Below are 14,265 nucleotides of genomic sequence, written 5' to 3' on the forward strand. Positions count from 1 at the left end.
CCTGATTATCCTGATACCTGTGAAAAGTAAAGGCCTAAGGCAATGGTTCTCAACCTGTGGATGGAACCACCCTTCCACAGGGATGCCATACCAGGTATCCTGCATATGAGATGTTTACATTAAGATTCATAGCAATAGCAAAATTAGTTATGAAGTAGCAACACAAATAATTTCATGTTTGGGGATCACCACAACAAGGAACTGTATTAAAGGGTTGCATTGCAGCATTAGGAAGGTTGAGAATCACTGGTCTAAAAATCAACAGCAAAGTAAAGCTTGTACAAATGTAATTCAAAAAGGGCCAAGGGGCCAGTCAGTTCCATCCCAAGTGGCAGTAGAGCTTGGAAGCATCTGACACATCATTTTGGCTTTAGAATCAAGAAGGATAAAGGAGTAAAGGGGTCATGGAAACAACATCCCCCAGAGGTTAAGGAAAGCCACTGAGGCCAGGTGTATGGCAGGCCCAGAGAGAACACGACCATGAAGCTGTGAACGTGAAGCCTGTTTTTGAAGACCTCAGAATGTTGGAAATGCCAGAATCATGGACTATCTGCCAAAGAGAGCTGCAAATAGACAGCAAAAGCAGCAAAGGGAGAGATGTTGGGAGTCAGCAAAGCTGGAAAGGCAAAGCCATCTACGTCCTTTAACATCAGACAAAGAATCCAGGATCTGAAATTTGTACTGCTAGGTTTCCACCTTTCTTGGTCCAGTATTTCCTCACTATTGCCCCTTGTCCTCCCTTTTGGAATGGTAATGTATGTTCCTTGTCAATGTAAACTAGAAGTGGGTAAGTTGATTTTTGATTTTTATAGGGGTTACAATTAAGAGACTGCCTTGAGTCTCAGAAGAGACAAATTATTTCTTCTGTAAATTGCCTTGGTCATGGTACTTTGTCACAGAGGTAGAAAAGAACTCTAAGACAAAATACAAAGATTAAAAGAAAAGGGGCAAGACAGGCATTGTGGCACACATCCCAGCACTAGGGGAAAGCAGGGTGATCTCTCTAAATATGAAGCCAGCCTGGTCTTCATAGTGAGTTTCAAGACAGCCAGGGTTATACAGTGAGACCCTGTCTCGAAAGAAAAAAAGAAAAACCAAGGGGTACTGCCTACATGTTTAAAGGATGCATAGGGAGCTGTGGTGGAGCCTGTCTCTTCTAGATAGTCTTCCCAGCTGAATTCCACTTCTTCTACACCAGACCCAGGATCTGCAAAAGAGAGCAAAACGACAAAAAGTTATATCTCCAAGTAAATTCAAGGTATACAAACAAGCATACTGTAGGACAAAGTAATTGATTTTATACACACAAAAAAGCAATTTTTGTTTGTTTTTTGAGACAGGGTTTCTCTGTGTAGCCCTGGCTGTACTAGACTAGCTTTGTAGGCCAGGCTGGCCTTGAACTCACAGAGATCCACCTGCCTCTGCCTCCCAAGTGCTGGGATTACCACGCCTGGCAGCAATTTTTGTTTTAACGACAGGTTCCCTAAGTCAACTCAATTTAACACAACAGTCATTTAATATAGTCTCTTTGCTAGATGTGGTGGTTTGAATAAGAACGGACACCATAGGCTCATATATCTGGATGTTTGGTCATTAGGGTATGGTACTACTTGACAGGGATTAGAAGGCTGGGGTACGTGTGGCTTTGTTGGAGTTAATGTGTCACTGAGGATGGCCTTTGGGGTTTCAAAAACACAAGCCAGGCCTAGTCTCTCTCTCTTCCTGATGCCTGCAGATCCAGGTGTAAAACTCTAAGCTACCTCTCCAGCACCATGTCTGCCTGCAGGCTGCCATGCTTCCCATCACGATGAAAATGGACTAAACCTCTCAAATTATAAGCCAGCCCCAGTTAAATGTTTTTCTTTATAAGAACTGCCGTATCTCTCCATACCAATACAACACTGACAGTGGAGAAACAAATCACAAGTTTATACAAATGGATTATATGAAACTAGTGTAACTATGAAACTATTCACATTACTTTGGACTCAAGCATAGAGTACCTGTTGGCTATTCCTGCTATTTGGCTATTCTCCTGCTGTGGACTTCCTTTCTAAACTTTGTATAAGCTCTCAAGGCAGGAAAGTGGCCAGCCCCCTGGCTAAGGAGCTCCAGCGGGCCCTTCCCCCAGACCTCTGTATCGTAACAACAGCATTCCAGCCTCTGTAACTCACAAAGGACAACTCCAGCCCCTCAATAGGACCCTTCCCAGATTATGCTAATTTTGGGTGAAAAGACTGGGGAGGGGGGACAATCCCCAAAATTCAGGATTTGAAATCCCATCAATCCTCACCCTGGAAATCTCTGCCCTAGAAAGCTGCACCCCCTAAGAAATCCTATATAAAGGCTGTGTCTGCTCAATTTTCTTCTGTCCTCTCCTGAAAGCAGAGGCAGCCAACCATGGGTTTCTTCCTCCACACCCTGGACCCTCCAATAAATTTCTTCTATGAGATTTGCTGCCTGGTGTGACTCATCAAAGAAGCCAAGAAGCCATACAGAGAAAAAGGAAAGAAGTCAAGAAGTGGAGTGGGGCTGAGGCTCCTGAGCTCCTGAGCTCAGCTGGGGATACTCTCTCCTGGGAGCTGCAAGGCCTCTGCTGAGGAGGCTTCCTCTCAGAGCTGTGTGGTTCCTGGGCTGCCGTGTCTTGGGATGCCCTTCTACTAGGACACTGTCCCACCTCAGAGCTATGTGGTTCCTAGGCTTCTAAGTCCAAGGATGCCCTTTCATCTGAGCAGGAAGGTCAACAGTATCTAATACCAACATTGGGGATTCTTAATAGACATTTCAAACTTAAACTGTGAATTTGATTCTGAGTATTCTACAACCAAGCAAAAATACTACTAGCCAGTATTTTTTTTAAAGATTTATTTATTATGTATACAGTGCTCTGCCTGCATGACGAAAGAGGGCATCAGATCACATTCTAGCCATGTGAGCCACCATGTGGTTGCTGGGAATTGAACTCAGGACCTCGGGAAGAGCAGTCAGTGCTCTTAACCTCTGAGCCATCTCTCCAGCCCAATATTTTACTCAATCTAGAAAGTGTGAACTTTTGGTCTACCTCCCTTTTTACTCAGCTCTTACATACAATCCAATGAAGCATGTCCTAAATCTATTTCTCATGTCGTCCATTGCTATATCAAGAGCAAGGCCTATCTTTTCCCTTTCACTCATATGTAAGACTGCAAAGGCTCTATAGGATCTGATCTACCCTTCTACTTTTTATGACCTAGCTCATAATTCCCTGTGAACTCAGTTCTAGGAAACCTGATGCCCTCTGGTCTCTGTGGGCATTGTACTCACATGTACAAATCCATATACATAACTTAATATTAAACCCACATTCTTTTTTAAGAAGTGGGGCAAGAGGCTTCCTCCTTGCTGACTAGTTTCACATTACTAGGAGATGCAATGTAGGTTGCTCAAGAGTAAAGTTATCAATAGTTTTAAACTCAGCCATTGACCCAATAGGTTTCCATACCAACCTATTGGTTAAGATGTTCCCATTGGTGCACTAATGGCATGGCTGTTATGAGGGTAACCAACTGCTTTCTGCTTGGTTGTGAGACCTGCTCCACAAGAAGAAAATTCATATCTGGTACTGTAAATCTGGTCAAACACCCCATGGCTGGGGAGGTCATAGGCCCTAATGAGGAAATCTCACTGTTGTTTTGCTAAATGAATATACTATGTCCAATAAATCACCTTATAAATATATTTATTTATGCACATAGGATAGTGTTATCAGCTTTGGTCAAAGAACTTTCTTTTTGCTATGGGTGGCAGCTACTTCCAAGACTCATAAGTGATCAAAGTGCTGAGAATAAATAAATGCCCAGGCCTAAGTGAGGCATAGATATTACCTACTCTGTAAGGCTCAGAGAACATGGCGAAAACAGAGGAATACAAGAGCTAGAAGAGATGAAATGTTGTGGAATGCTGTCCTCATGGCATTACATAGTCATTGCATTCATGAACTCACAGTAGCTGTGATTACCCATGTAAGAACTGCACAAGCCTGGGCCCATCAACATTCCATAACGGAGGAGAGATGGAAGCATCTGCACCTTTCCCCAAGAATCTATAAAGATAGCGGTTGCCAGGGGAGGAAGAAACATTTTTTTCCAGTGGTATAGCCAATGGTAAATTGACCAAGCTACTGTAAATAGTCTTTCATCACTGTTCTTCCTCCTCCCCCCCCTCCTCTTTTTTCCAGATAGGGTTTCTCTGTGTAGCCTTGGCTGTCCTGGACTCTGTAGACCAAGCTGGCCTCAAACTCACAGAAATCTGCCTGCCTCTGCCTCCCAGAGTGCTGGGATTACAGGTGTGTACCACCTCGCCCAGCTTCTTACCACTGCTCTTATAAGCAATGCTAATTAAACTCATTGGATCACCAATAAGAAAAAGGCATGAAAGTAAATAAGGAACTAGTTAGGAAGAGGAAGGAAACAACAGAATGTAATAGAGGGTGAATATGACCAAAATGTAGCATATACTTATATGAAAATGGTCATATTCAAGTGAAACCTTTACTGTGTATAATTAATATGCATGAATTAAGAAAAAACATAAAAATGGTATGGTCACTCTGGATAACAGTATGAGTTTTATCACTATGCCTATATTTTTAAATTGCACTCAAGACTTTAGAATGCTCAGCCCCAAATGAAGCATCTATAACACACTACCTCCTCTCCAAGGCTCAGAGATGATGAAATTGTGACTTCATCAAGTACAAAACCTGTACAAAACCAAGCTGGCCAAAATTTCAGCACAGGTCCAAGAAGGACTCAGAAGTACTGTCAGCTAAACAGCTACTGACAATTGATGGCTGCTGGAGGAGAGTCAGTTTCCTTTGGATGTAGCCCTTAACAGGTTACCATGTTCTAACAGATGGCCCTATACCCATGCACATAAAGGCAGTACAAAGTGGACTCACTGGAGTTAATTGGAAACAGTGGTTAGGGGCTTTGGAAGAGTTGGAGGAGAGGGAGTGGAGAATGGATCTGATCAAAACACATATTCTTATATAAAATTCTCAATCATAAAACAAAATTTAAAAATGAACTGGCATTTTTTTCTCCCAAAATAGATTACTGTATCTACAACTATTGACAGCAACTTATTTGTGATAGCTAAAAATTTTTAAAAATCAAAATGTATGAAAAGATGAGTAGTTGATACACATGCAATACATTCATGAAATGTGACTCACAATACAAAGTAACAAGCTGTGACTGGCAAGATGGCTTAGCAGGTAAAGGCATTTGCTGACAAGTCTGATCACCTGAGTTCAATTGTTAGGGCTCACATGGGAGAAAAGAACTTTCCTAAGCTGTCCTATCTTTCTACATGTGTGCCATGCTGAGCTCACACAAATATACAGTTTTTAAAATTTTTATTTATTTAATCACTTTACGGCCGGATCCCAGCCCCTTGCCTCCTCTCCTCCCAGTCCTGCCTGCATTGTCCCCTCCCCTCACCCCCCCTCTTTCTTCTCAAAGAAGGGGAGGCCCCTAAGGGTTACCAACCCACCCTGGCACCTCAAGTCACAGCAGGACTAAGTGCATCTTCTCCTACTGAGGCCAGACCAGGCAGCCTAGCTAGGGGAGGGGGATCCAAAGACATCCAACAGTCAGAGACAGCCCCTACTCCTGTTTTTAGGGGACCCACATATTGACCAGGCCGCACATCTGTTACATATATGTAGAAGGGTCTCAGTCCAGCCCATGCAAGCTCTTTGGTTAGTGGCTCTGTCTCTCTGAGTTCCCATGGGCCAAGTTAGTTGACTCTGTAGGTCTGTTTGTGGTGTCCTTGACCCCTCTGGCTCCCCCAATCCTTCCTCCCACTCTTCCACAAGACTTGCAGAACTCGGCCTATTGTTTGGCTGCACACAGATACAAATTAATTGGATTTTTTTGACATGCAAGACTGTCAATTTCCAGTTCCATCCATTTGTCCACAAATTTCTGGATTTCCTTGTTTTTTATAGCTGAGTAGTGTTTTTTATTGTATATTATAGTTTCATGAGATAAGAGAAACTGAGTGATGGAGAACATGGAACCTGTGATATTATCTTTGCAACTTCTTATGAATTCATAAAGTATTTTAAAACAGTTATAGGGAGCTGGAGAGATGGTTCAGCAGTTAAGAGCACTGTCTGCTCTTCCAGAGGACTTGAGTTCAATTCCCAGCAACCACATGGTGGCTCACAACCATCTAAAATGTGATCTGATGCCCTCTTCTAGCATGCAGGTGTACATACAAATAGAGGACTCATATACATTAAATAAATAAATAAATCTTTTAAAAACAGTTATAAAGTAATCATCAAAATTCAGAAAACGAAGTCTGTTCATAAGAACTTATTTTTTTCCAGCAAACAACAGTTATAGTTTTAATGCCACACTGTCATACCCAAGAGACGGCAGTGAAAAATGTAATTACTTCAAAAGGCCTCCAGTTTAGAGGCAGAAAAGACAAGTCAGACAAAGTAACACATCCACACTCTGGAGAAGGGATTTAGCAGAACCAATACCTGCATCAAGCTGCTGCTCCCCGTTCATCTCCACAGCACATGGGCTCCCTCTTCCCCAAATAACGAGTAGGCTGTGGTCTCTGCTATGTTATGAAGATGATCTGAAGTTTCAAGTTTCTGTCCAGTGGGCATCCAAGGGTCTAAACAAAAGTGTTAAAAGGTATTTTTTTAAGTTATCAACATGGCAAAATTCAAATGTATTTACTTATTCATAAGACAACATTTGACTGGGTTGAGTGGTAAGAGAAAAGAAAATCACTTAGAAGAAATAAGATTACAGGGGTGGGGGTAACACCTTTTCTGAATTTAAAATTTGTCTAGTGAGTACGGATATATGGATGTGTGTGTACAAAGACTGTCAAATCCTTGATATCTAAGGACTACCATAAATTGTGACTGAAGCGATGACTCACCAGTTAAGAGCATTGACTACTGACTATAGGACCCATGTTCAAGTCTCAGTACTCACATGATGGTTCCCAACCGTCTGTAAACTCTAGCTCCAGGGGATCTGGATGCCTTCTAAGAACTGTATACTTAGTATCAGTGTATGTAAGGTATAGAGGCCTGAGGTCAATGTAGTGTGTTTTACTCTATCACTTACCACTTTTCTTTTTTTAGAGACTGGGTCCCCTGCTTCCCATCCAGCCCTCTGGGTTCTACTTGTCTCACCAACCTTGGGAGTTTCCTGACGTGGTTAGACTGACGGCTAGCACGCCCAGAGATCCTCTTATTTCCACCCCTCCAGTGCAGTGACTAGATTGTGCCACTGTATTTAGATTTTTTTCTTCTTCTTTTTTTAAAATGTGGGGCATTAGGACTCTAAACTCAGGTCCTCATGCTATAAATCAAGTCCTTTATTGACCAAGCCATCTCCTCAGCCTCTGCATACTAAGTAACTTTCATGACATGTAAAATAAAGTTCTAAAGCTTTTTTTTTTTAATGGCACTTATACTGAAGGAGTCTATGCTGGCTGGATTTTGTCACCTTGCCACAAACTAAAGTTAACCCCTAAAAGAAACCCACAATTGAGGAACTTCTTCCATCAGGCTGGCCTGTTGGCATAGTAGGGCATCATCTTTTCTTCATTAGCAACTGACGCTGGAGAGCCCAGCCTACTGTGGGCAGTACTATCCCTGAAAGCAAGGTGAGTGTCACAAAGGAAAGTTAGTTAGCAACATTCGTCCATGATCTCTGCTTCAGCTCCTGCCTTTAGGTTCCCACTTGAATTCCTGGCCCGCCTTCCCTCACTGGTGGATTGTGATTTGGAAGTGCAAGCCAGATAAGTTCTTTTTCTACCAAGGTGATTTTGGTCGTGATTTTATTAAGTAACAGAAAACTAGTACTGAAACTTCTATATTAATTTTTTGTTGCTATGATAAAATACCATGATCAAGCCAATTCATAGAAGCATAAGTTTATTTGAGCTTATGGTCCCAGAGGAATAAGAGTCCATTATGGTGGGGAGGCATAGCAGCATGAAGCAGGCCTGGTGTCAGAAGCAGGAAGCTGTGTGATCACTTCAACTACAAGCAGCAGTCTGGGGGTAAGGGGGTCACACAACATGACAGATACAGGACAGACAGAACAAACAGACTGGAAGTGGAAGTGAGGCAAGGATATAAACTCTGAAAGCGCACCCTCCAGAGACATACTTCTTCAAATCAGACTGTACTACCTCCCTGAACAGTGCTGCCAACTGGGGACCGTATGCTCAATGCCTGAACCTATGTGGCCCCAACATTAGTAAATAGTATTTCAAATTAACACTACCTATATAAACCACTAATATAAGTTATTTAAGAAAGCTTGCTGGGTGGAGGAGTGGCACACACCTTTAATCCAAGCACTTAGGAGGTAAAGTCACATGGATCTCTGTGAGTTTGACACTAGGCTGGTTTACAGAGTGAGTTCCAAGACAGCCAGAGCTACTGAGAAACCCTGTTTGGGGTTGTTGGGGTAGAAAAGAAAGAAAGCTCTATGCAACAATAGGAATGGTATTATGAGCTGCCGCAGAAGTCTTTCTCATTTACTCAATTATTTACTGAGCATATACTGACACACCATATTGTGGGTAACAAATATTATAGGTTATAAAAAATAATAGGGGGGACATGGGAGAAAGCATGCCCTCGTTGTTCTACAATGCAGTGTAAGTAGATGGCAAATAAACCCCTATAATACATTTGATGAAAATAACTGTTACTGGAAAAGCTAAGAGAGGCAGGAGGCTAGAAAGTGCTACTTTCAATCGGATGATCAAGGTGTTAGTGTAGAGGACACGAGCCAGCAACTGAGGGGAAGTAAAGAAAAATGAACTATATGAAACCTGTAGAAACAAGAACAAGAAGCCGATCGGGAACTTGTGTGGATGTTAGAGGACACAGTGGTCGGAAAAGACTGATAAAGGGTGAGGACACTAGGATATGAACGCAAGAAAACTTCAGGGGGAAAAATAAACAAAGAAAATTTCAGGAACTTATAGGCACAATGGTCCCAGTGGCACATGCTTTTAATATTCAGCATTTGGAAGGCAAAGGCAGGAAGATCTCTGAGCTCCAGAACAGCCAGGGCTTTATAGTGAGCCATGTATCAAAAAAACAAAAACATGTAGGCTACTGTGAAGATTTTGGCTTTGGGGACAACACTGGCGAATTATGAGGAGGAAAGGGACATAATACATAATCTGACCTTTTAAAGGAGACCATGTGGCTCTCTGTGGCTATGTTGAGTGGTGTTGAAAGAGACTAGAAACAAAGGAGAAACAGAAAAATCCATTTAAAGTCCCTGGGAGAGTCCTGGTGAGACAGTGGTGTCAAGGCTGAGGACAGGAGCAGTGAAAACACTGAGAGGAGTAAAGATGGATAAGAACACATTTTGGACCTAAACAACTGGAAGGGTGGAACTGGAAATTTGTAAAGAAGAGTAGCTTGGGTAAGAAACAACATGAATCCCAAAGAAAATTAGGAGAACATGCCTGTCTGCTCTTTAAAGCTTTGTTCTTTTTGCTTTCAAGGAAACGTTGACAGTTAACAGAAATTGAATTATATGCCTATTTAATGTATAGTATTTTTATTTATAAGTTATTTTCATACACCATGCTTCACCTAAGTATAATAAAGGCCCCCTTTTTTCAATCTAGAACAGGGTTGATATTGAGGGAGGGGGTTACTTCAGTTTTTTGTTTGTTTTTTGTTTTTAACCTAGGCCGTTTTCCTGTCAGGTTCACTTTCTCTAAATGTGCTAATCAGCCATGAAGGTATTTCTCCATGCTAATCAGTAATTTATACTAACTTTAAAGATGTATCATTTTTACTTTATGTGTTTGGGTATTTTGCTTGCATCTATGTCTATGCACCACTTGTGTTCCTGGTGCCACAGAGGCTAGAAGGCAATACTGGAGTCCCTGGAACTGGAGTTATAGACATTTGTAAGCTGCCATTGAGGTGCTGGGAATCGAACCTGAGTCCTAGAGCAGTCAGTGGTGCTCTTACTGCTAAGCCATCTTTCCTGTCCCTACGTTAACTTTTCCATGCCTCAATTTTGATGTTTTCTAATAAGGACCATTTAATGTCAAATTTTCTAAGTTTTAATACACATTCAAATATCTTGGGCATAAATACTATATTAACTACATAATAAGAATATTGGAAATCTAGTTCTGATCAACTTGTAAGTCCCTGGTTCACAACTATTAAGTATGACTACTTGACAACCATTTCTACAGGAATTACTAATATGTACCTACTTCTGAGCAGTTACCAAGATTATTAAATTATGATTTTTGAAATTTCTTTTCACTGTATCAAAAGACTGCCGGTCTGGACAGAGAGGAGACAGACATGGCCCATAGGAAAATGGCAGTTTATAAAAGTAAAATGGAAACCACCATATTAGGATGAGGTGTTTAATTTTAATTGGGTATGTTACTTAGGTGAGCCAAAGAGGGCTTTTGATTGCTGGACTTCAGTGCGTTGATAGCTGCACCTTTGTAGACAGCCTCAGGTTGAGGAAGTGGCCAGATAAGAAAACAGACATTGGCAGCTAGCTTTAGGCACGTAATCTAATGGTTTTTAGCAAGGTAGAGGGAATGGGGGAGAAGGGCAAAGCCTGCCAGAGCCGTGCTCGCCACACTCCTGCTGGCCAGAGTCCCTTCAAAAATTACATATTTTTTTTTTCTTTTTTTTTTTTTTTTTTTTTTTTGTTTTTCGAGACAGGGTCTCTCTGTGTAGCCTTGGCTGTCCTGGAGTCACTTTTAACCCTAATATTAGTGACTATACTGGTAATGTTGTCATGCTTTACAGAAAATGTTCTCCACAAAGCTTTCATTTTTTTGTTTTTAAAAATAATTTTACAACCATAGCTCATTTTAAAGTTTTAGACAAAATTATAACTGAAAAAGATGTCTGAGTCATAAAAAAAAGCTATCAAGAATTGAAATTTTCATTCCTTGTCAACAAACACAAAAGATCCTTAATATCCCTTCAAGAGGAAACAAGTGCTGCCTGTAACACTCTTCCGATCCCTGCTTCAAAGCCAGTTGTTCGGTAGGAAACTATTCTGAAGGGCAACAAATGTTTAATTTGTTGTATTTAAATTGTTTACAATAAATTGAGTTGGCCAAAGCACAGCCTATGGTGCAGGACAAACATCAAAAAAGTAAAATCAACTCAAAGAACACATCTGAGGCCACTGTGCTAGTTGGTTTCTGTCCTCTTGACACAAACCTAAACAAATCTGGGAAAAGGAACCTCATCAGACTGGCCTATAGGGCATGCATGTGGGAATTTTCTTTCTTTATTTTTGTTTTTATTGTTTTAGTTTGAGGTTTTTGAGACAGGGTCTTACTATGTAGCCTTGGCTGTCCTGGAACTCATAGAATCTGCCTGCCTTTGCCTCCTGAGTCCTGGAATTAAAGGTATGGGACATCATTGCAGGTCATTTTTGTTTTGTTGTGGGGTTTTAGTGCATTTTCTTGATTAAAAAGGCTGGTGATAGCACATGCCTTTACTCCCAGCACTCGGGAGGCCAGCCTGGTCTACAGAACGAGTTCTGGGATAGCCAAAGCTATTACACAGAGAAACTCTGTCTTGAAAAACCAAATAAACAAATAAATAAACAAACAAAAGGCTGTGGTGGCTGGACACCTTTAGTCCCAGCACTCAGCGAGGTAGAGGCAGGAAACTGCTGTGCTGACACCAGTGGGTAGCTGTGGGAGGGCCCAGTCCATTCTTCATGGTGTTACCCTGGATAGGTGGCTAAGAAAGAAAGTTGGACAAGCCAGTAAGCAGCTTTCCTCTGTCTGTAGTTACTGCTCTACTCTTGTCTGAGTTTCTTTGAGTTTCTGTATTGACTTCCCTCAATGATCAACTGTGATCAGGACACATAAACGAAAAAAATCTTTCCCTCCTTATGTTGTTTTTGGTTATGGTATTTCTCACAACAGAAAGCAAACTAGGGTAGATATTAACATATTTTTTCTCAAATTCTTACAGGATGCTAAATAAATACAATATTGTTTTCTATTAAGGCATAAAAAATTAAAAAAACAAAAATCAAAAAAACAATGCAATAGTTTAAGCTCAAATTAAGTTCCCCAAAAAGGATATTTGAAGATTTTGGGGGTTTCTATTGTTCTTATTACTACTGTTAGAGATGGGATCTCTCTATATTACTAAAGCTGGCCTAGAACTCACCATGTAGTCCTGGGTGGTTTTTAATTTGGAATGATGTTGCTTTCTCTGCCTCTCCATAGCTGAAATTATAGCAGCTGTTTTGAAGATGACTGGTCACAATTCAATGACAGAAAGAAAGAGACTCTCAGCACTTTCTACCCTGGAAACCAAAATCCCATACTTGGAAGTGTCTTTTTGTTTGTGTGTGTGTGTGTATATGTTTTTTTGTTTTTCAAGATAGTGTTTTTCTGTGTAGCCCTGGTTGTCCTGGAACTCACTCTGTAGACCAAGCTGACTTTGAACTTAGAGATCTGCCTGCCTCTTGAGTGCTGGGATTAAGGTGTGCACCACTACTGTCTAGCCTTGGAAGGCTCTTTTTAAAAATAATTTATTTACTTTCATTTTATGTGTATTAGTGTGTAGGTGTCAGATCCCTTGGGCTGGGTTACAGACAGGTGTGCACTGACATGTGGGTGCTGGGAATTGAACGTGGGTCCTTTGGAAAAGAAGATAGTGCTCTTAACCACTGAGCCATCTCTCCAGTCCCTGGAGGGGGTCTTAATAATGACAAACCTAATCACCAAAAAATCTTCAGCTTACTTCAAACTTCTCTCAAAATAATCTTTGTAAGATTTAATCCCAACACTCACGAGGCAGAGGTAGGAGGATCTCTTAATTCGAAACCAGCCTGGTCTACAGAGAGTTCCAGGACAGACAGGGCTACACAGAGAAACATCATTGGGGGGGGGGGGGGGGACAGGAGGAGGAGGAGGAAAAGAAAGAAAAAATCAATAAGCAACTCAAACATCAGAGTACAGACTACGTTTCTTCTTGATCTTCAACAAAATATCAATTAAGTTCAGACTGCTAAAAACAACAACAACAAAAAAAACAAATAAACAAAATTACATTACTAAACAGTCTTGAGAATATAATGGAAGAAAAATGCTCTAATTTGCTGTAATAAAGACAGACTATGACCGAAAGCAATATGGAGAAGAAAGGGTTTATTTTCTCTTACAGTTTACAGTCTCTCATGCAGACAAATAGCCCTAGGGAACCTATGGTGTACAGAACCTACTCCCCATGTGGCCTTCTGACCTCCACATGCAAGCATGGCACACAAAACAAACACACACACATCATACTGTTGAGTTTAACTTTAAATGTTAGCACTTGCCATTTAAGTATGGAGACTAGAGTTCAGATCTCCAGAACCATGTAAGAACCAAGTGGGCATGATGTCCAACTATAATTCCAGCACTCAGAAGGTAGGGGCAGAGGATGCTGAAGCAACCAGACTAGATACATCAGTGATCTCTGGGTGATCCTGCCTCAAAAAATGTGGTAGACAACTATCTAGGATGGCTCCTGATAACAACCTTAAACCTCCTCATACACATGTGTACAAATGCACACACACACATGCAAACATATCCATGCATAAACGAATCAAACACATACAAATAATTTTTATCTTTTTAAAAAAGAGTTATTTATTATTATGTATACAGTATTCTGCCTGCATGTACACCTGCAGGCCAGAAGAGGGCATCAGATCACATTATAGATGGTTGTGAGCCACCATGTGGCTGCTGGGAATTGAACTCAGGACCTCTGGATGAGAAGGCAATGCTCTGAACCTCTGAGCCATCTCTCCAGCCCTACAAATAATTTTTAAATGACTATCTCTCTAAAATTAAAGTTGCAACCTTAATATAAGTATGTATGTATCCTTTCTATTAAGACATAGTCTAAGTGGGTCTATCATTTGGTCACAGGAAAAGCAGCTGTGAAACAGTATTGCTTACCAATTAAAAAAATAAAACAATAGGCTTTATATATATATAGTAGCCTTCAATACTCAAATTTCATTAGCTTGGAAAGATTATTTTGCCACTTGGGTTTCCTATATAGTGGCAGTGTTTTAGAAAATTCTTATGTTTTTGACCCTCTACAAGAAAGTAGATCACAGGAAGCAGGTCCCTGGAGGACCCTTACCTGTCATGGTGGTGGGCACATGTGGCAAAGACTATTTATTCATTTACCTC

At 41.0% G+C, this 14,265-nt stretch overlaps 1 protein-coding gene across 4 annotated transcripts in view; it reads right to left on the reverse strand.

The window, feature by feature from the left end:
• The window catches only part of SFMBT1 (Scm like with four mbt domains 1), a 99,976-nt gene that overhangs the window by 46,038 nt on the left and 39,673 nt on the right, over positions 1–14,265 (reverse strand). For all 4 annotated transcript variants that reach the window (XM_084796194.1, XM_084796192.1, XM_084796193.1 and 1 more), the window contains exons 2-3: positions 6,539–6,678; positions 1,113–1,207 (exon numbers count right to left, since the gene is read on the reverse strand). In XM_084796194.1, the coding sequence (XP_084652320.1) occupies positions 1,113–1,207; positions 6,539–6,566 (123 nt within the window). In that variant the 5' untranslated portion in view covers positions 6,567–6,678. The remainder of the gene's footprint in view (positions 1–1,112; positions 1,208–6,538; positions 6,679–14,265) is intronic.

The sequence above is a fragment of the Acomys minous genome (assembly GCF_964271855.1).
Source record: "Acomys minous genome assembly, chromosome: 9".
Taxonomy (NCBI): Eukaryota; Metazoa; Chordata; class Mammalia; order Rodentia; family Muridae; genus Acomys; species Acomys minous.